Genomic DNA, 19826 nt, shown 5'->3' on the forward strand with positions numbered 1-19826 from the left:
CTGGAAGCCTTAACATACGCCGTTGCATGAATTCCGACACGAGTTACAGCTTAGATTTCGGCCTTAATACAAGTCCTCCATTCTGCACGCCATAATCCATCTCCCTGTCGAGGCCAAACCAGGAACGCAAAGCCTCCTCGCCACCCTGGCCTGGAAGAAGACTCTGGCCCTCGTACCCACTCCCCGGCCACCCGTCCCCTTGACCTTGCACGACAGGGTCTGCCGCCTTCTGGTGAACAGCCAACATCGGGGTGTCGCGTAGCGTAACGTTGGGACGCTGGTCGCCCTCCCGGTCTGGGTTGTTCTCGAGTTCGGGGTAGTCGAGCACCGGAGTCACACAGGCATCCGTGCCGTCGAATACCTCTTCCCACTCTGAACGTGTTTTGGACTTGAAGACGGCCTCGAACTGCTTCGTCATCGCCGGCCAGGAGTCGCGGTCCAGACGCGTTTGGTTCAAGTCATCGCTGAGGCCAAGACCGCGGATCAAGACGGCGTAGAATTGCGACTCGAGGGCTCCGACGGCCACGTACTTCCCGTCTTTGGTCTCGTACGTGTCGTAGTAGGGACAGCCGCCGTCGAGGACGTTTTCGCCGCGCGGCTCGGAGCCCATCGGGGTCTTGAGGGCTTGGCGCGGGAACGTGGCGAGGTAGCTTGCGCCGTCGACCATGTTGGCCTCGACAACCTGGCCCCTTCCCGTCTTCTCCCTGGAGATAATGGCCAACAGGATCCCTTGGAATAGCATGGCTCCACCGCCCGCGAAATCAGCCAAGATGTTCCAAGGCGGGTGCGGCTTCTCCCCGCGCCGGCCTAGCATCGACAGAGCGCCAGAGACGGCGAGATAGTTGATGTCGTGCCCCGCCATGGCGGCATACTTCCCGTCTCGGCGGAAGCCTGCCATGCGCCCGTAGACGAGGCGGGGGTTGGCGGCGCATAAAACATCAGGTCCAAGGCCCAGTTTCTCAAGTACACCTGGCCTGAAAGGGTCGATAATGATATCCGACGATTTTGCAAGCTCCTTGACTAGTGCGATGCCAGCGGGCGACTTTAGATCTACTGCAATGGAAGACTTGTGTCGGGTAAGGAGATCCCCAGTTGGGGGCGCCTCGGACTCGACGGTGTGCGTCTTGCCCGGGACTGCGCGGTCGATGCGCAAGACGTTGGCTCCAGCATCGGAGAGAAGGAGACCGGCAAAGGGCCCTGCATTTCATGAGCGACGACCACGTGTGATCAGGGTGATTATTCAATTACCTGGGGCAAGGCCAGCAAACTCGAGGACTTTAAGCCCTTTCAAAGGTGGCGGACCAACCATGTTGAACCAATCTTATCACCAAGGGGAGACTCCAAAAAGCCCAACAGGCCGTGGAGGTTGTTATATGCATCAAGGGACAGCGCCAAGCTGGGGAGGCTTGAGGAGTAGCGCGCGGAAGCCGAGGCAGCTACTGATCCTTGAACCGGGATGTTTGGGGTACGTAATTGGGTGTGTGGGGTACAGCGACAGCACACTGTAACCGGTACTATAAACCCCCCTACTTGCCAGATGCTTTCTTCTTGCCCGTCGGAGGCTCGGAAACGAAGCCGGCTTTCACGAAGGCATCTCTGGCCGCTTGGTTGATCAGAGCGAAACGCCGGGGGCCGAGCTTGTGCCCGCCATACCATCTGGTGACGATGACCATGCAATCCCAGATATCCATGAGCTGCATCAGATGCAGGAGGCGTCCACCGGCAGCCGTCTCGCCATCATCGTTGCAGTCCTGAAAAGACGTGTTGTTGGGGCCTTTGATGCGCCAAGCGGTGATGTTGTGTGAGGCGATGCGGACCTTCTTATCCGTCGCGAGCAAGTGCTGCAGGAATCCCTCGGCCTCTGCCGTGGAAGACACATGAGCAGAGCGGGCTACGAAAACCGACTTGAGCTCCACGAAGGGGTCCGAAATAACCCAGGGAGGCTCCTGGATGCTCATGGCTATAGCCATGGGATCCTGTACCTGCGACTCCCGAGACGGCTCGTCCACTACTTCGGGTGTTGCAGCAGCAGCAGCAGCAGCAGCAGCTTCCTCCTCCTGCCGAAGTTGCTCGAGCTCGGCGTGCTCCTCCAGTCGCCGCTTGAGCTCCTCGATGGCGTCGAACAGGCAGACCATACCGGGCTCATAGACGGAACCAACGGCCTCCCGGAACATTTCGAGCTCTCTGGCGGCATCTCCGCGCTTCCCATGATCGCCGGTGCTGTTAGTGCCAATGACAGTGGGGGCTCCTGGGGATAGTTGGCAGGAAACTTGATGCGCAACGAGGCGGATTCTTCAGGGGGTGTCAAGATATACACGTTGGGGTCATCGCCTGACTGTGCGAGGCACCCCTCGCCATAGATCGAGTTGATTGCCTCGACTTCGTCCGTCAACTCCTCAGACATGTTATGTTGGCCAGGCTCACGGGTCACAGGTGTAGATAAAAGACGGCATTCAGAGATGGAATGTATTTCCGTCCAAACTCTAGTAGTTTCCTACCAGTCAAAGGCCAGGCAACCCCGCTGTGGATCAGGGACTCAGCCCTCTACCATGTACTGTTCTGCAGTACCGAGTACGTATATATATGTACTTTGCAGTACGTACATGCTCGAAATCTGATAAGCTCCGCTTGGGGTTTATCGCCTTCGTCAGATCCAGATTCCCTGTCCGCCTAGTCGCCTAGTCGCTTTGGCAGTCGCCGCTTTCGACCGTCCCGCTTCGATAATATTCCTCGGTTTGCTCTGCTCAAGCACGCAGAGAATCGATTTCCCAGTTCCCCAGCCGGCTGCGAAAAACCCCAAACAATCTGGTGCCAGCTCTCACCCCGGCCTTGTTGTTTCCTCCTTTATCTCTTGGTAGAATTGATCCTCTTGTCCTCGCAGACCTGCTGTCAACATCCCATCACCTAGGTTGCCGCCCTGCTCGCAGGTCTCCCCCCACTAACGACATGGCTTCCGCAGTCGACAAGGCTGTCGCGTTCAAGAACGACGGCAACAAAGCCTTTGCGGCCCATGACTGGCCTAAAGCCATTGACCTCTATTCCAAGGCTATAGAGCTGAATGACAAAGAACCAACTTTCTACACCAACAGAGCTCAGGTATGGATATGCACATCTACTTGCCCCGCCCCCTCCATGAACACTCCCGGGAGGATTGCTCGCGTGACTAACATGTATGGTGCAGGCCAACATCAAGTCGGAGGCATATGGCTATGCCATTGCCGATGCTACCAAGGCCATTGAACTCGACCCCAAACTCGTCAAGGTAAGCTGCGTTCGTGCTGGTTCGTCGTGCCGCGATTAACGTCCGATTTCCCAGGCTTACTTCCGTCGCGCTGTGGCCCATGCCGCCATCCTCAAACCAAAAGATGCCCTCCAGGACTTCAAGGACTGCGTTAGACTCGACCCGAATAACAAGGATGCCAAGCTCAAGCTTGCCGAGTGCCAAAAGATTGTGCGCCAACTGAACTTTTTTGCCGCCATCGAAATCGGCGATGAGCCGTCCGCCGCCGAAGGCCTGGATGTGGACTCCATAGCCATCGAGCCCGACTATGACGGTGTCAAATTAGAGGGCAACGAGATGACCCAGGAGTTCATTGATGATATGATTGAGCGCTTCAAGAACGGCAAAAAGATACACAAGAAATTTGTCTATCAGATCGTCATCGCCGTCAAGAAGATCTGCTACGACGAAGCTACTATGGTGGAAATGAAGATTCCCGACGACGTCCAGCTTACCGTCTGTGGAGATACTCATGGTAAGTCGGCGAAATGGACTTTGACTGCGCTTGCGCTAACCTCCAAACTAGGCCAATACTATGATTTGATGGAGTTATTCAGGCTCAATGGCAAGCCAACAGACAAGCATTGGTACCTCTTCAACGGCGACTTCGTCGATCGCGGTTCGTGGTCAACCGAGATTGCTCTGCTACTCTATGCCTACAAGTGGCTGAGGCCTCAGGGCCTGTACCTCAACCGCGGTAACCACGAGACGGATGACATGAACAGAGTGTACGGTTTCGAAGGTGAATGCAAGGCTAAGTATAATGAGCGGTATGCGCCCCGAATGAACCTCGATATCATACGCGTTGCTAACAACACCGCAGCGTCTTTAAGTTGTTCTCCGAGAGTTTCTCAGCATTGCCGCTGGCGACTCTGGTAGGCGACAAATATCTTGTGCTCCACGGTGGCCTCTTCTCAGATGACAACATCACGCTGGACGACATCCGGAAGCTGAACAGACACACCCAAAGACAACCCGGCCAAGCCGGATTAATGATGGAGATGTTGTGGACAGATCCCCAGACAGCGCCTGGCCGAGGCCCCAGCAAGCGAGGTGTCGGAATGCAGTTCGGGCCGGATGTAACCAAGCGCTTCTGTGACAGAAATGGGCTGGAGGCCATCATTCGAAGCCACGAAGTGCGAATGGACGGATATGAGGAGGAGCACAATGGAAAGTGCATCACGGGTGAGTTCCCTTCCTTCCATCTCCAAGCTCGTCAAACTGACCTTACGACAGTCTTCTCCGCACCGAGGTACTGTGATCAAACAGAGAACCGCGGCGCATACATCAACGTCGGCCCAGACTACAAGTTGAACTTCAACCAATTTGACGCCGTGCCGCATCCCAATATTAAACCCATGGTAAGCTCTCCAACTGGTGGTTTCCGAGAGAAATTAGCTAATACAACTCATTTAGGCTTATGCGAACAGCTCAATTACGTCAATGATGTAGAGGGGTACACATAATGGCAAGATGGACATGATCGTGGGATGAATAGCCCGACATTTCTGCATATATGACAGTGAAAAGCTATTCCGTATCACAGCATTGGCGTTTAAGGGGGGATAATGGTGTCAGGGTGCAAAATGGTTGCATGTACATACCCCATAGGAAGGGATCTGGTCCAGAGAGCTCTTAGGTTCCAAGGTTCGCTAGAAATTCTCCATTGTCCTGAGCTGGAAGCCAGGCTAAGTCACCAAGCTTTTGTTTCATTTGGTCCATAATGCGTCTTGCCCAACCCGGCCCACGAGACTGCCTAGCCAGTCTGAGCAGCCCTTGATCTGGAATGTGATGTGAACGCCGTTTTCGTTTGTGCCACGCCAGGCGGTGATAGCAGCCGAAAAGGCGCCCAAGTTGTCTCGCGGGATCCTCAGCCAACAGTCGGCGCCGTCCACTTTCAGAGTGTCGATAGAAATTGCCGTGCCTGCGATGCCAAGAAACTGCTGGAGCGCCGCCGTGCAGTATGAGCGCACCTGGAGAGCATCGAGCTCTATGGCCTCCTGATGCGGATTGCCAGTAAGAATTTGCAGATGGGCGTATGAGAAGACGGGATCCTTTAGAACACAGCTTGCGAGCTCATGGGACTTTTGCGACTTGGCTTTGGCTGCAGCCAGCACAGATGTGTCGCCTGATGCCGCCATGTGAGGTTGGCAGGCTTGGTCGATAGGAGGGAGTGACTCGAGGAAGTTCTTGCCTGTGTCCGTAGCGTCTTAGCGGCCTGGGAGAAAACGTGGGTTAGGCGGGTAGGCGAGGTACGTACCGCCAGTCCAGGGACTCCTCGGCGACAAGGCTTATCGATAACCTTAAGTAAAGGCGCCGCAACCAGCCGCAGCTGCCAAACGCGAATGGTCAACATTCCTGCCACTATAACCACATTCAAGCTCTCTTCTGCTCGGTCAGAACAAGCAATTATACCAAACCACAAACCCCCAAGGCTGTTGGAGAACCAGGGCCAAGACATCCGACAACGATGGCTAACAACTTCGTGCCCCCGGGCCAGCACCGCTACCTTCGCGCCTGCATGGTGTGCTCCATCGTCATGACTACCAGCGTACGTTCTCGACCCGCCCCCTTTGCTCCCCTGATGGCGCAATTGCAGGACTTCCCAAAGACTGACCGCCGCATTCAACAGCGTTTCCGACACGAAGGCTGCCCCAACTGCGAAGACTTCCTGCACCTCAAGAACGACACGGAAGCCATCGAGAGCTGCACGAGCCAGGTCTTCGAGGGCCTCATCACCCTGGCCAACCCAGCGCGGTCCTGGGTCGCCAAGTGGCAGCGCCTCGATAACTACGTCCAGGGCGTCTACGCCACCAAGGTCTCCGGCCAGCTGCCCGACGAGATACGCTCCGCCATCGAGGACGAGGGTCACGTGTATATCCCGTAAGTGGCGCCCCTTCCTATGACGCTACGCGAAGGGACGCTTCACGTAATTTTCCAACGAACTGAGTTCTAACTCCAATGTTTTATATAGGAGAGACGGCAGCGCGCTCGAGGCCGAGTAGATCACTACGGCAAGATGATACCCAAATACGGACGAGGCGGCGGTGACTGAAGACGGTTGGTTAAAAAGAGCAAAGATTCATGGCATGGCGTTGGCACATTGGGTGGAATTCGAGATGTTTCTGAACGGGCGTTTTAGGCGTGTGCACGAAGAAAGAAGTCAAGACAGTTGAGTCCAATCAAGAGTCGATTGCTCTGTATTGCTAATTAAAAAGATCTTTTTTGAACAAACCAAAACCTCTTCTTACGTATCGAGGCCTGGTGTACCTGAGGCGGAGCGCTCAACACTCTTACCAACGAAATCTAAAAGAACCCGCCATGATATTTTACAAACTCGTCGCGACGTTTAAGTGCATTAAATCGATTTCCCTCGTCGCGTCCCCCTTTGCTTGGCGAACCTTGGCTAAGTCTCGAGGTTCTACCCTGATCGCTGGCCTTGCCTGTAGGCGGCGGCGTATCTTTGCGTGACGGCGGAGATGAGTCGCCGCCCCTTGGTCGCGCGGACTTGCTAGTCGTATCTCTTGACGGTGATGGATCCGGGCGCTGCGATTTCTTGGGTTCTTTCCTCAGCTTTAAGGGGCCCACGCACACCGACTGTCTTTGCTGCTCTGGTGATAATGACCGCAGGCGACGTGGCGGCGTTCTGCTTTTTGAGCCTGCCGTGGTGCATCGGCAGAAGCAAGACCCCTGAAGTCATTCTCGAGTTCCTGCGTAAGCCTCTGCATCTCGCGATCTTCTTCCACGCTAGGGGTCTTGCTAGCCTCGTTCCCTTGCTTCAACCTAAGACAAACGGACAGATGGCTCATTGGCACCAACGTGGTGGCATTCGGGCTGAGCAGAAGAAAATGTGAAATATCAGATTCGGAAAGGCCAGAAGCTTTCCGACTTCGAGTAGGCTGAGAAGAAGAGGGCCCGTGGTTATCACGATGCTGAGAAGGAGATCGACTCCGTGAAATGCCTTCTTTCGCGCGCTGTGTGTTGAGTGGTTGCAGACCCATCCGCGATGCTGAGCTGGCAGGAGATGCGGGGGTTGTTGGCCTTTTCTCAACCGTGACCGGATGCGTGTTACTACCAGCCTCAGCCTTGGAGGGCAACGTTGATACGGCCGAGGCTGCCAGGATACTGACCTTTATTGACGTTGATAGGGAAGTGGTCGAGTCGCCGCTCGATCCAGTCTTCTGCCGTCTGTTGTACAGATTCCCCATACGCTTCGGTCCTGGCATTTTCGCATCGGACACCACTACCGCAGGGGGTTTGGCTTTAGCTTCGTGCATGGGATGACTCAGTACAGGAGGTACGGCGTTGAGTGTCGACGATACGGAGCGCTTGGGCAGAATGGGAGAGTCGACCACACGTCTGCTTCGCTGTTGTTCCTGCTTTCTTGGTACGGGCTCACGGAATTCTGTCGGGGGGTTCTTCTTTCGCCCCTTGACTTCGATATCGGTGGAGGTAGTCGGCTGGTATACGCTGGCGGGGAGGAGAGGGAGCTCCTTTTCTAGTGATGAAGGGAGAGATGGGTTTGGGTAACGTTCGCGCTGGTTGCTGGCGTTGCTGCTACTGCTGTTTCCATGTTTCCTGCCAGGCGATATGTGCCGTGTCACAACCGGTGACTGGCTTGGTGTAGAAAGGGGAGACGGCAAGGATTTCCCCATGCTGCTGGAAGCGATCGATAGGGGAGTCACCATTGGAGCTGCCGGACTCGGATTCGGTAAATGGTGAGAAATACGACGTCTGCGGCTGGTTCACGGAGATGATGGTGGTCTGAGTAGGGGGTGTGTACGTCTTGGCTTGCAAGATATATCCCCCGTCGAGGGGTCTTACAGGCTCTGCTGCTTCGAGGGTCACGGTGGGCACGGCGCTTGTCTTGGAATTGGATCGGCTCCTACCCTTCTCCGGACTTGGTGTTGTCGTCTTGCGGGAGAAGTTGGGTGGCGAGACATCGCGGGGGCTTCTTCTTCGGGTGCCCTCGGGACTCCCGCGCTCAGTCTGCCGCTCCTGGTAACCGGCTTTGCTATTGTTTGCTCGAGTGCTTGTTGGGTCGCGCTCGACTTGCTTCTGACTGCCGGTAGCTGCCACTGGTGCAGTTACGTGGTGTCTCGGGCCCGGGCGACGGATACCGGTGATCTTTGCGGGCGGCCGCGTCTGCGTGGTGGATAGGTCACCCCCGTACTCGGGAGACCTGAAGGCTGGCGACTCTCTGCCAGGCGGTGTCTGAGCCGATGATTTCGACGTCCGGGCTATAGTGTCATGACGGTGTTGTTGGAAATAGTAGTTCTGATGATCGACGGCAACAGCTGGCGTGTCGAATTCCTCGCTCTTAGTCCTCGTGCTGCCATTGCTGCCGGACTTGCCACCACTGCTCAGACGCCGGAGGAAGCGCTTGGGGATGCTGTTTTTGCGAGCATGCTGCATCAGGGGCGATGGCTGTTCGAAGATGTCACGTAGCGTCCTTCGCTCTGGGTTCACTGGTCGCGCAATAGGGTGACGAGAAGAAAAGAGAATCAGTGAGGAGATGAAGAGATTTTCACCTTTCAAAGGCAGTTTAGTACAGCGACAATGATCATGAGAAGACACGCTGGTAAAAGAAGTCAAAGAATAGTAGCAATAAATGACTTCCTGATTGAAGAATTCGAAGAAACTAAAATTATGTGAATGAGAGATAGAGAAGCTCATAGGAGAGAAAGAGTATGTATCGTTCTAAGAGAGACAAGTACGAGAGGCCATCTCTTACAAGAGAGAGGAGAAAGGATGAAGTGATTGATATATGGCGAGGACTCGGAACTAAGAGAAAAAGAGTGATAGGCAAAGATGGCCTCCCTCTTCATATGCTGTTGAATAATGCAAGAGGAGAAGGGGTCGGGAGAAGGGCAATCAATTGGCAACAACGGCATTATCCTGTGTGCGAACTGCCAAACTAGAACCAGCCGCAACAACGAAACTATAGGGGGATGATCAAATGAATCTTTCTTCCCTCATCTTGGACCGATGGCCTGGGGGTCAACCGTACTGAACCCTTGAGCAGGGGGAAGAGGTTTGGGTCGGTCCCATGGCGCAAGGCTTCTCGACGACAAAGAAGAAGGCTTCAAACCAGGAAGCACGAGATCCGGAGCCCGTCCCTCTTTGTCCGATACAAGTGTACGATGCTCTCCTCGGTTAACAACAAAGAAGCTGATGGACGACGAGACCTGGTACGGGATTCGATCGAGCTCTGTCCCAGCTCGTGGGGGTCTTTCAAAGAAAAAAATCCGATTCCAATTCCTCTATCGAAGAAAACAAGCTATGTAATCATTCGCAGTATGGAGTATTCAAAACCCATTAACATGACCTGAACAGCATTGGCTCCTCGACCTGCTTGCAATCTATGCGTGCTGTAAAGTGTCCCTTCTATCTCAACGACTCCCAAATGCTGCCACCCCCGCTGCTGATGCAAAGATAATTATACAAGGAGATCAAAGGAAAGAGCAGAAGTAGTAGTAGTAGTAGTCCATAGCTGGCCTGGTTTGGCTACACTAGTAAGTCTAGTTCTTGGTGTCGCAATATTTGGGCAATCCTGAGCCGGATGAGCTGGCCCAGCTCATAACCGTCAGAGTGGTGGTATATGCCATGGCGACGACGCCGAAAATGCACAAGCAAATGTCCGATATCTTCCAGAGCCGGCTCCTAGCCACGCCCCGGTAGTGAAGCAAGGGCTATCGCCTCGTTAGCATATGTCTATCGTAATCCTGAAGATACTGAGCAACTTACCGGGTAGATGTAGACCAATGGGATGCAAGCAAAGTTTCCAACCAATGCCACAAACTTATCAAGGTTATCTGCGCCAGCCCAGGCGATGAGGGCGCACATGAACACGACCAGGAAGCGGAATCCGTTCTTCTGCCACTTGATATAGGGGTTGTACTTGCCACTCCGGGTGAAGAGTGCATTTTCGGTAATCTTGATGGCAGGGAAGATCTGCAATGGAGTAGAAAGAAGGATAGCAAGCGAATAAAGGAACTGGACGCCGTTGACGAGTTTGTTGTCCTGAGGCAAATTCAATAACACTACCGTCTCGGTCTTGGAACCATAAGCCGCGTATGAGATAGCACCCATGATAGTGAAGAGGAGCGTAATGATAATCATCACATAGAACATGACCTTGGGGAACTTGGCCGGCTGCTTCATCGATTCTTGGATAGGAATGATGAGGCCAATGCCTTCGAACGTGAAGATGGCTGTACCAATGAACAAAGTCCAGTCCTTCTCGTTGAAGAGGATGATGTCTGCAAGTCCGTTGGTGTTAAGCGTGAGAACATCATAGTAAAACAGGTAGGCTAGGCCGATGACGATGAAAGCATCAGCAATCAAGGCGGTGAAGCCGAGTTTGCCGATATCTCGAAGCAATGCGAACGGGAGGAAGATGACCATTTGGATAATGATCAGGAGGGTGACCGGGATGTTCGCGCGGCAGTCGGTCACGGCAAGGAAAAATGCTTGTAAGTTTTCCGACGTGAAGACGATGTAAGCTGCAACGAATCCAAGCTGACTGACAACAATGGAGAAGAGGATCAACGTCCTCAACCACTTTCCATATAAGATGCCGCCGATATCACCAAAAGAGCCCTCCACCTTCAACCGCGTAGTGACAAGCAACACGAAGCAGTAGTAGCTGAGAATGGCCACACCAAGTAGAACAGCATTGCTGAACACCATGCCTCCGTTGAAGTAAGCCCGGGGTAGGAAGAGGACACCAGTGCCGACGAACGACTTGAGCAAGAGCAGGGCAGCGTTCATAGGGGTATTTTTACCGCTACCGCCGCGAGACTTCCGTCTCCTCTTGCGCCGCGAGGGTGTGAGCAATGTGCTATCCTCCATTGGCTCGTGGTCGTCATCGCTTCCTTCATCCGACTCATACTCATCTTCTTCGCCGGAAGCGAAGTACTCGCCCGGAAGAAGATTCTCGTCGTCCTCTTCCAACTCCTCGCCGGCAAAGTGCCCATAGATGGTCAAGAACTCCAGGAAACTCGTGGTGAACAGTTGGGGCTGTTTCCTCGAGGATCGACCAACCTCTGGGTCCTCAGGGCTGTTTGAAGGGCTCCTGACAGCTCTCCGAAGGTAGTTGCGTCTGAAACCCCCAGGGACTTTGATGGTGTTAATGTCAAGTACCTCAGTCTCGGGCTCTGGGCGGGGTACACTGAAGCTCTTGCTGCGTTGAGGGCGATTGCGACCTTCAGCTTCCTCGGTCCACTTGTAGATCGGGCGAGTGATATCTCCACCTTGGAGCCTCAGACTCGAGAACTCGTCCTCGTCAATATCGGCCTCCGTTGCGTCTCCCGGCTGTTTGCCTTTTATAGAATCATCAGTAGGCACACAACCGCCTGCGTCCGAGGCATCTGAGGGCTGAACCAGATGCCGCTTGATGATATCCGGGTCTTCATAGGCACCAGTCCCGCCACCTTGTAGAAATCGGGATCTCGCATCGAATGAACCGTAGTTGGTGGGCGTCGCGGAGGCTTGAGCCTGCTGCCCCGTTGCGGCAGGCGAGGATGATCGTACTGGTGGTGTACCGAATCTTGGCGGCGACGTGCCCAGCGAGTTGGACAAGGCGGCAGCCAGCGCTGAGACGCCCGGGCCAGCCATGGCCTGACCAGGCTGGGCAGCGCCAGGCAGAGGCGTCAGATCCTCGGCGCCCTCGTCTTCATTTGCCGGGGCCGGGGAACCTGATCTCTGCGACGCTGTTGCGAACGCGCCCGAGGGCACAGGTGAGGCCAAACGAGCCGTCGCGTCAGCGCGAGGGAGTGAGGTGCCATAGTTGCGGCCGCGAAAGGAGCCGCCTGGGGATGATGCCATGGGCTGCACAAATGGAGAGCTCCGGCCTCGATCGGGAGTGGCCATGTTGGATATGGGACCAGGTCTCTCTCTGTCCTGCGACAAGCAGTTCGACGAGAATTAATTGAGAGGTGTCGGGTCAGGCGGCCTTCTCGTTAGGGCCTTGAGGCTGAGTCGGACGGTATAGATAGCCGCGTGGTCTGGGTTGCAATTACCGCCTTGAAGACGCCAAAGTCAATGCGTGTGGTATCGAGCAGTACCAGCAAACGCGCCACAGGAGCTGTGGTTATCTCGGAGAGCGGGTGAGCTCGACAAGCGATGAAGTAAGACAAACGACAACCGCCCACTTGAGATAGATAGGCTGCGATAAGGTTCCAAGCACCGGAAAACCAGACACAAAAGAGGACAGGAGAGCCGGATGGACCTGGCGGTTCTCGTCGACGGGTTGGAAGGAAATAAAGATCAATATTGGATAAGAAATAGCCCTTGTGATGGTCTGCCCTCACGAGACAGGACCCTGGCTGCTTTTACTGTGGCCGAGTCAGGCAGGTGATGAGATATGCCCACCGACCTGCCAGCCATGACAAGACGCTAAAACCAGGTGCAGCAGCATTATGTATCTTTAGTGTCAGCCAGCCTTTTAGTCAGCAGCATAGGTATCATCACATCACGGTCACTTTCCCGTGCAGGCGTTGCCGACATGCAAAGCAAAAACACAGCAAGCTTCCGCATCACCACCCGAAGCTGTGTAGGTTCGAGACAAAGCCGTGTTTCCTGGAACAAACTCATCACGATCCATCTCCTCATAGTAGATTCCACATAACATAAAGATTAAGACGATATGAACCAGAAGCACCAACTAGCTGTGGTTGCTAGCAGACCGTCTCTTGGGTGCACGCACATGTGACACAGCCGCTAGGTTAGGGGTCTCTGTGCATTGCATACACACACACATACGTACATACATAGGTACGGAGTAAGCACTGTAGGATAGAGTTGGGTCTTGCGTCGCAGCCTCAACAAGCCCTTTCCGCCATCTAATCCGGGCTGCTTCCACGACTAGAGATGTAAGCGAAGGGGCATATCGTATATTGCAAGCTATTGACCAGATTTGGCGGTGAAATGTGCGCCCTGCTAGCGGGTGCTTAAGAATCCCGAGTCAGTGAAGCCATGATGGTTGACTTGGAGATGCCTCCCGTCTCCACTGCATTCTCTTGCCCAAGCTCGTGGCTCGTACGCAGTACATAGATATGACGTCGTGGGAAAAGGCTTGGTAGGTGGTTGCCGAGCTTTGCGACCTTCAAGGGATTTAAACCCTGCCGTTAGAGAGTTTGCCATGGCGGCTCTTGGGCTGGGCCACTCTTCTCCAGCGGTGCCCAGTAATTTTCCAGGCCTATCGTGGGGAGGGGTGCGGGGATGATGCTGCATCTCCTGTGCTGCATACACTATAATCCTCGACATTTCGTGCTTCTTCGTACGAGCGGGCAACGCAATTGGTGCCGAGGAGGAGGAGGCAACAGACAACAAGCCCCAGGCACAACAACCATCCACAGTTCATATAAGCCAGCTCTCTAACCTGCTGTTGTTCGCCAAGTTCTACCACCGCTTGCCTTCCCTCGTTCATCGCTTTGCCCAAGCTGGACTTTTCTTCTTCTGCTTCTATTGCTGTTCTTTCTCTCGTGCCCTATTTTCCCTCACTCCTTCTTCGGCATTGCAGTCCAACCAGTTCATGTCTCATAGTCCTACATGTTCGAAGTGCTCTAACGCTGGCCGAGCATGCACGATCTCATGCAGCTAACAGTTCAGCCAATTGATTGAAGTGGGCGAGTTAAGGCTGGATCAAGGAATAGTACGAAACAAGATGCCTTTAGAGGCCCGCACCGATAAAATGGGAGGCGCCGTGGACCCGGACTCGGGATCGGCCAAGAAGTCGAAGCTTGGAGTCGTCTCCGGGGTCTACATACCAACCGTGCTGAACATTTTGAGCATTTTGATGTTCCTGCGTTTCGGCTCTATTCTTGGACGAATAGGTCTACTTGGTATCCTAGGTTCGTGCAACCCAACCGAAGCCCTGATGATGTGTGGGTGGCTGACATGATCAGGCTTGCTGGTTGTTGCATACTTCATCGATCTTGTCACGGCCCTTTCCCTCTCTGCTATTGCCTCCAATGGCGAAGTCAAAGGCGGCGGCGCTTATTATCTCATCTCCAGATCCTTGGGGCCCGAGTTTGGTGGTTCGATCGGGGTGCTGTTCTATCTATCTCAGGTGCTTAACACGGCCATGAATGTGGTTGGTCTGATCGACTGCCTGAAGCTTAATCTAGGAGCTCTCATTCCGGATGGGTATTGGCAAGGCTATTTGATGCAGACGTGTGCTCTCGTTGTCTGCACTGCTCTATGTTTTGCGGGGAGCGCTGCCTTCTCTCGCGCCAGCAACGGCTTGCTTGTCGTCCTGACCATTGCCATTCTCAGCATTCCTATTTCGGCAATCGCCAGGTCTCCTTTCAAAGATGATCAGCTCGATGTTGAATTCACCGGACTGAATTCTCAGACGTTGTTATCCAACTTACACCCCAACCCCCTACGCTGCATCACACGTCGCTGGACAGATTCAGGGAGCTCTTCGGGATTCTCTTCCCAGCTACCTCGGGCATCTTCGCAGGAGCGTCCATGTCGGGGGATCTGGTGAACCCTAGCAAAGCCATTCCGAAGGGGACCCTATGGTCCATGTTTTCGACTCTTATACTCTATCTATTGGTGATCATATCCATGGCAGCGAGCATTACCCGGGAGTCCCTTCTTCTTCAGACCAATGTGATTTCCATCACAAATCTCTGGTCACCGTTAATACTAGCTGGCGAATGTGCCGTTACTTTCTTCTCTGCCTTGATGGGTCTCGTCGGTTCCGCAAAGCTCCTCCAGGCTTTGGCAAGAGATAAGCTCCTTCCCGGCCTTTCTGTTTTCGGTCTAGGAACCAGACGCGGTGATGAGCCCATTAACGCTGTGATGGTCACATATGCTATTGCTCAAATAGCCCTATTTGCTGATCTGAATCAGATTGCTACCCTGATCTCGATGGGATACCAGGTGAGAGATATCGTCAATCTTAGGTTGCGTTACGTCCCACTTGCTGATACTACATAGATGACCTTTTTTGTTATGAACCTTGCTTGTTTCTTGTTAAAGATCGGATCTGCTCCCAACTTTCGCCCTGCCTTCAAATTCTTCAACTGGCAGTCCGCCTTCGTCGGCAGTATACTGTCTGCTGCCGCTATGTTCTTCATTGACGAGACGTATGCTGCTTCGGCCATCTGTCTCCTCATTTTTCTCTTTCTACTCATCCATTACTTGTCTCCGCCAAAGCATTGGGGTGATGTGTCGCAAAATTTGATTTATCATCAAGTCAGAAAGTATTTACTACGTCTCAAGCCAGAACATATCAAATTCTGGAGGCCGCAAATCATATTGCTCATCAACGACCCGAGGCATCATACCCGCCTTATTCAGTTCTGTAACTCCATGAAAAAGGGGTCTCTATACATCCTGGGCCACGTCATCGTAACCGATGATTTCAATAGTGGGATTCACGAGGCCAAGTTACAACAGGGCGCCTGGACCAAGTACATTACCGAGTACTCGAGAATCAAGGCCTTCGTCCAGCTCACCATGTCTCCAACGATTGAATGGGGAGTGCGGAATCTGATCCTCTCGGCAGGGCTCGGTGGCATGCGACCAAACATTGTCATTCTTGGCTTCTATAACATGGATGAGCTCCGAAGATCGAAACCACTCGCGAGCCTCCCAGAGGTGCCTGTATCTCCTGCCCGGGCAAAATTAAATGACAAGGTGGAGGGGAAAAGGCCAGGACGCCGCCGTGGAGACACATCAGCTCGCCTCCTTGAAGGATTTCTTCCAACCGATGCGATCAGGACAGAGGGTCTTATGCCTGTGACGAGCTACATGACCATAGTCGAGGATCTAGCTCATCGGCACCGCTTGAATGTGGCCATTGGGAAGAACTTCCAGTCTCTGGAGACTCCTCGCCGCGACGGCGCGAACGCGAAAAAGTACATCGATCTATGGCCTATACAGATGTCTGCCGAGATTACAGCTCAGGGGAAGAGTGTTCGCACGACAAATTTCGATACTTGTAAGTGCTGTTGCTCTGCAATATCTTTGGGTTACACATCATCGTCAGTGCGGTGCTTACCTATCATATAGATACCCTAATCTTGCAACTCGGTTACATTTTGTCCAGTGTTCCTAATTGGAAGACTTGCTTCCAGCTCCGAGTTCTGGTATTTGTTGAGTATGAAAACGAGGTGAATCAAGAAAAAACGCGCCTTAAAGCTCTACTCGACAAGCTCAGGATCCAGGCCGAGGTCCACGTTTTCTGGCTGGCTTCTGGGGAGTTGACAACATACGAGAACATCGTCAATGGCAAGATCAAAAGCCAAGAGAACGATTTTGTCGTGAACCAGCTTCTTAAAGACAACGAGTGGTGGCAAGAACTCCAGCGTATTAGACAGGAGACGACGCAGATGTCCCTCTCGGCGGGAATAGCTTCACTTGAAGACATGCTCGAGGCATCTCGGCGGCGTGGGTCTAATCCCAGAAGCCCTAACGAAGATGGATCAGCAAAAACTATGAATTTGCAGCACCTACTCGAACTGCCAAAGAAGCCGACGGTCTCCAAGATTGCCAGACTCGGGGTCAATTTTGGCATTCATACTCAACACCTTGAGTCGAGGATGCTGGACGAACAGGTGCCACAACAAGAATATTATTATAGCGACGACGAAGATGGAAGCAGTTCCTCGTCTTCCGATGCCGATTTCAATGACGTAGCCACGGTGGTGAGCGAAGGCGATGCGGAGGATATCGACCCTTCACGACGTCCACTATTGCATTCGAACCGGCGAAGAAGCCTCGGGGACATTCAAAACCCACAGGCATCTAAAAGACAAGAGAAATCAAGAGGCCACCACTCGCGACAGAACAGTGGGATTGCCACATCGGGCTACGGTACAATGTCCTCTTCCATAGCCTCGTTGGACAAGAAAGCCGGGCACACGACAAACGAAACTCTTCCCAGCGTCGAGAGCTCCCAGACCCTGATCACTCCAACACTGGTAGCAGGTTCTACTTCTTCCTTTTCCAAAAGACCGGGACATCCAGCACACTCCCGAAAACCCTCTACCAATCTTGTCCCTGCAAAGGTTGCAGAGGAAGGCGGCACAGGGTCTAGTATCGGCTTCTACGAGCCGGAAGGCACTCGTACTCCTAAACCGGAGAGACCACCGTTGTCACGAGCGTCTTCGATGGGGCGATTCTCTAGCCGCCTTGTGCCGGAAACCAAGGTAGAAAATGATGACGGTGGTGGACAACGACTCACCTTCGCGGAGCCCGAAGTCCGTCCATACGAGATGCGATCGCGAAGAAACTCGGCTTCCCAGAACGCGTTTCCCGACTTGCACTTACGTATACCGGAGCTTCTCGAGGCATACGAATTCGGCACATCAGGAACCGATGCAGATGCGCGGTCAACGTACTCGACCCAAAGCCTGCCCTTGTCTTTCAATGACCTGCCGAGCCGGGCCCAGCATCTCATTCTCAACGAGCTGATGAGGCAGAACAGTGGCGATAGCGCTGTTATCCTGACCACTCTGCCAATCCCGGAGGAAGGAACGAGCAAGAACGAGGAAGCCAGCCTAAAGTATCTCTCGGATATTGAGGTGCTATGTCACGAGCTACCGCCCGTGCTTCTGGTCCTCAGCAATAACATGACAGTCACTGTAAGCCTATGATGATGGTGGGCAGAGGTAGAACAAAAGCCACGGGGGTGATAGCATTTCGAAGCTGGCGTTCGGATCTGGGTTTTTCCATAGTTGCAGTAGCCACAGTCTTTCTCTTAGTGGCAGGTGCACTGTTCTTATATATATGATTTTGATTATGAGACCTGCCAGGGCAACAAACAAGCTTCCTGTCATTGAATGACTGAATGCCTCCCAACCCCATGGGCGGTGGTTAGAAACGAGGGAATGTGACTGAGTCAACTTTTGGTGGAAAACAGTTGAGCGATGACAGCTTCACTCGGTTGGTTGTTGCACCGAAGTTTACCCGGCGCAGCGACCAGCTGGGTATCCAGTCTGGTACCTGGGCCTAGCGGAGGCTTCTCTATGCATCAATGTACCTACAATTTCATTGTCATCTGCATTCATCGCCATCGATCTATTAAACAACCACATTTGCTATACAACCATTTCCATCACAGCTTGACACAGTTGGTACTTGGGGCCGTCATATCAGCAGGTGGATCTCGAATACCATTACATCGACTCTTAATTTCTAATTTTCGCTGCCGCCCGTCATTCTTCTTGCTCTCTGCCTTTGGAAGCCTGCCTCGAGGCGCACGTGGTGTATCATATCACCTAGGTATCGGTAAAGGACCACGGCCTAAACAGACACCATGAACGCCCCAGATCGGTGAGTGCCATGCTAAATCAAATCATTACATTGGCTTTGGGGCATGTTGGTGTTTCTAGCCTCATCTGAGGGAGACAAAGAAATGTTTGCACGATGGGTGTATGCTCGGGAAAGCGCCTGCAAGTTGCGCTCCTATCCTCTGTTGGTCGAAGCACTTTGGAAGGAGCTATCCCCGATGTTATAGAAAGCTGAACATTCCTGTTCGCGCCCCTTCGCCATTGCCTCGCTCCTTCCGAGTCTGCTTCCCCATACACGCCAGAGAAAGAGAGATCGCCAGGTTCCATCCTCAGTTATCCAAGTGGAACAGCAGGATCTACCTGTTCAACACGACTTCGGAAGTCTGTTCAAGATGAATAATCCCAAGCACGACAATCAAGACCCCAAGTCTGAACAGCCATCTCGTATCAGTCAGATGTTGTACGTCCAGCTAACATGAGCACAGCTTCGAGCTTTTCTTGCTCACTGATGATGAGAAGAAGATCAGCGAGAAGCCATTTGCTGGTAGGCATTCATAAAATCAATTACTATACGCCCTTGACATTCGGCTCACCGTGACTAGGCATGTCCAGCACTTCGGACTTCATCCTGATGAAGGAGGACCACACCCTTGGCAACCTCATCTCCGAGCACCTCAAGATGCACCCCAAGGTGCACATGGCTGGCTATAAGGGTTTGTACCGCCTAAACCTCTACCATGTCATGTCTCGAGATCCGCTAATATTATACCTGCAGTGGCGCATCCTAATGTCCCCGAACTCATGATCCGCGTGCAGACGGACGGTACCGTCACTCCTCGCGAGGTATTCATTGAGGTCTGCAAGCAGCTTATAGCTGCATATGGACACCTTGGCCGTGAGTTCACCCGCGAGTACGAGCTACGACGCATGGCCACGGCTGGTAACCAGGACAACCAACCCAATGGTTCCTGATGTCATGGCCACTTCTTTCATGGAATGGATCGCCTGGGAGTTCTTGTGTTCGAGGGGAAACATAGTTTTAGCAAAAGGGCACGGCGTTACGGCATGGAACTAAATATGCTCCACCAAGTGTGATAAAAGAAGCTGCATATCCCGGATTTCTTCAGTGCATGCCAGAAGGCGTAGATTAGGTGCAATACATCTTGGCCACTGCGGACCGATTCTTTATAACCAACACATTGCCAAATGTTCACGGCTTCAGGTAGAGTGATGTGTCTGACGCCTCGTTGATCGGCGGCTTTCTTCTTCGTCGGATTATCCGCCGTGACCTGACT

General features: G+C 53.2%; 9 protein-coding genes across 9 annotated transcripts; 4 read left to right on the forward strand and 5 right to left on the reverse strand.

Annotated features, from left to right (window-relative positions):
- Positions 1-43: 43 nt before the first annotated feature.
- Positions 44-1309, reverse strand: PG998_007320 (uncharacterized protein; the record flags this gene model as incomplete). Its single annotated transcript, XM_066874136.1, has 2 exons — positions 44-1197; positions 1249-1309. 2 exons carry the CDS (start codon positions 1307-1309, stop codon positions 44-46), a joined length of 1215 nt encoding a protein of 404 aa, XP_066730081.1.
- Positions 1310-1526: 217 nt separating this feature from the next.
- Positions 1527-2404, reverse strand: PG998_007321 (impact family protein; the record flags this gene model as incomplete). The annotated part of the gene is given in 2 exon segments (XM_066874137.1): positions 1527-2220; positions 2238-2404. 2 exon segments carry the CDS (start codon positions 2402-2404, stop codon positions 1527-1529), a joined length of 861 nt encoding a protein of 286 aa, XP_066730082.1.
- Positions 2405-2946: 542 nt separating this feature from the next.
- Positions 2947-4732, forward strand: PG998_007322 (Serine/threonine-protein phosphatase T; the record flags this gene model as incomplete). Its single annotated transcript, XM_066874138.1, has 7 exons — positions 2947-3096; positions 3182-3262; positions 3317-3755; positions 3807-4050; positions 4104-4465; positions 4517-4641; positions 4697-4732. The coding sequence occupies 7 exons, from the start codon at positions 2947-2949 to the stop codon at positions 4730-4732; spliced, it is 1437 nt and encodes a 478-aa protein (XP_066730083.1).
- A 257-nt stretch (positions 4733-4989) lies between these two features.
- PG998_007323 (uncharacterized protein) lies at positions 4990-5421 on the reverse strand (the record flags this gene model as incomplete). Its single annotated transcript, XM_066874139.1, has 1 exon — positions 4990-5421. One exon carries the CDS (start codon positions 5419-5421, stop codon positions 4990-4992), a length of 432 nt encoding a protein of 143 aa, XP_066730084.1.
- Positions 5422-5750: 329 nt separating this feature from the next.
- PG998_007324 (transcriptional elongation protein Spt4) lies at positions 5751-6285 on the forward strand (the record flags this gene model as incomplete). Its single annotated transcript, XM_066874140.1, has 3 exons — positions 5751-5831; positions 5913-6163; positions 6255-6285. The coding sequence occupies 3 exons, from the start codon at positions 5751-5753 to the stop codon at positions 6283-6285; spliced, it is 363 nt and encodes a 120-aa protein (XP_066730085.1).
- Positions 6286-7837: 1552 nt separating this feature from the next.
- On the reverse strand, positions 7838-8695 carry PG998_007325 (uncharacterized protein; the record flags this gene model as incomplete). The annotated part of the gene is made up of 1 exon (XM_066874141.1): positions 7838-8695. The coding sequence occupies one exon, from the start codon at positions 8693-8695 to the stop codon at positions 7838-7840; it is 858 nt and encodes a 285-aa protein (XP_066730086.1).
- A 1106-nt stretch (positions 8696-9801) lies between these two features.
- Positions 9802-12154, reverse strand: PG998_007326 (uncharacterized protein; the record flags this gene model as incomplete). The annotated part of the gene is made up of 2 exons (XM_066874142.1): positions 9802-9972; positions 10028-12154. 2 exons carry the CDS (start codon positions 12152-12154, stop codon positions 9802-9804), a joined length of 2298 nt encoding a protein of 765 aa, XP_066730087.1.
- Positions 12155-13949: 1795 nt separating this feature from the next.
- PG998_007327 (vacuolar cation/proton exchanger 3) lies at positions 13950-17895 on the forward strand (the record flags this gene model as incomplete). The annotated part of the gene is made up of 5 exons (XM_066874143.1): positions 13950-14136; positions 14191-14641; positions 14704-15175; positions 15233-16238; positions 16310-17895. The coding sequence occupies 5 exons, from the start codon at positions 13950-13952 to the stop codon at positions 17893-17895; spliced, it is 3702 nt and encodes a 1233-aa protein (XP_066730088.1).
- A 662-nt stretch (positions 17896-18557) lies between these two features.
- On the forward strand, positions 18558-19503 carry PG998_007328 (vacuolar amino acid transporter 3 protein; the record flags this gene model as incomplete). Its single annotated transcript, XM_066874144.1, has 4 exons — positions 18558-18574; positions 19017-19075; positions 19134-19244; positions 19307-19503. 4 exons carry the CDS (start codon positions 18558-18560, stop codon positions 19501-19503), a joined length of 384 nt encoding a protein of 127 aa, XP_066730089.1.
- Between the last annotated feature and the right edge of the window lie 323 nt (positions 19504-19826).

This window comes from Apiospora kogelbergensis, assembly GCF_038363985.1.
Source record: "Apiospora kogelbergensis strain CBS 113332 chromosome Unknown utg000005l_segment0_segment0, whole genome shotgun sequence".
Classification (NCBI taxonomy): domain Eukaryota; kingdom Fungi; phylum Ascomycota; class Sordariomycetes; order Amphisphaeriales; family Apiosporaceae; genus Apiospora; species Apiospora kogelbergensis.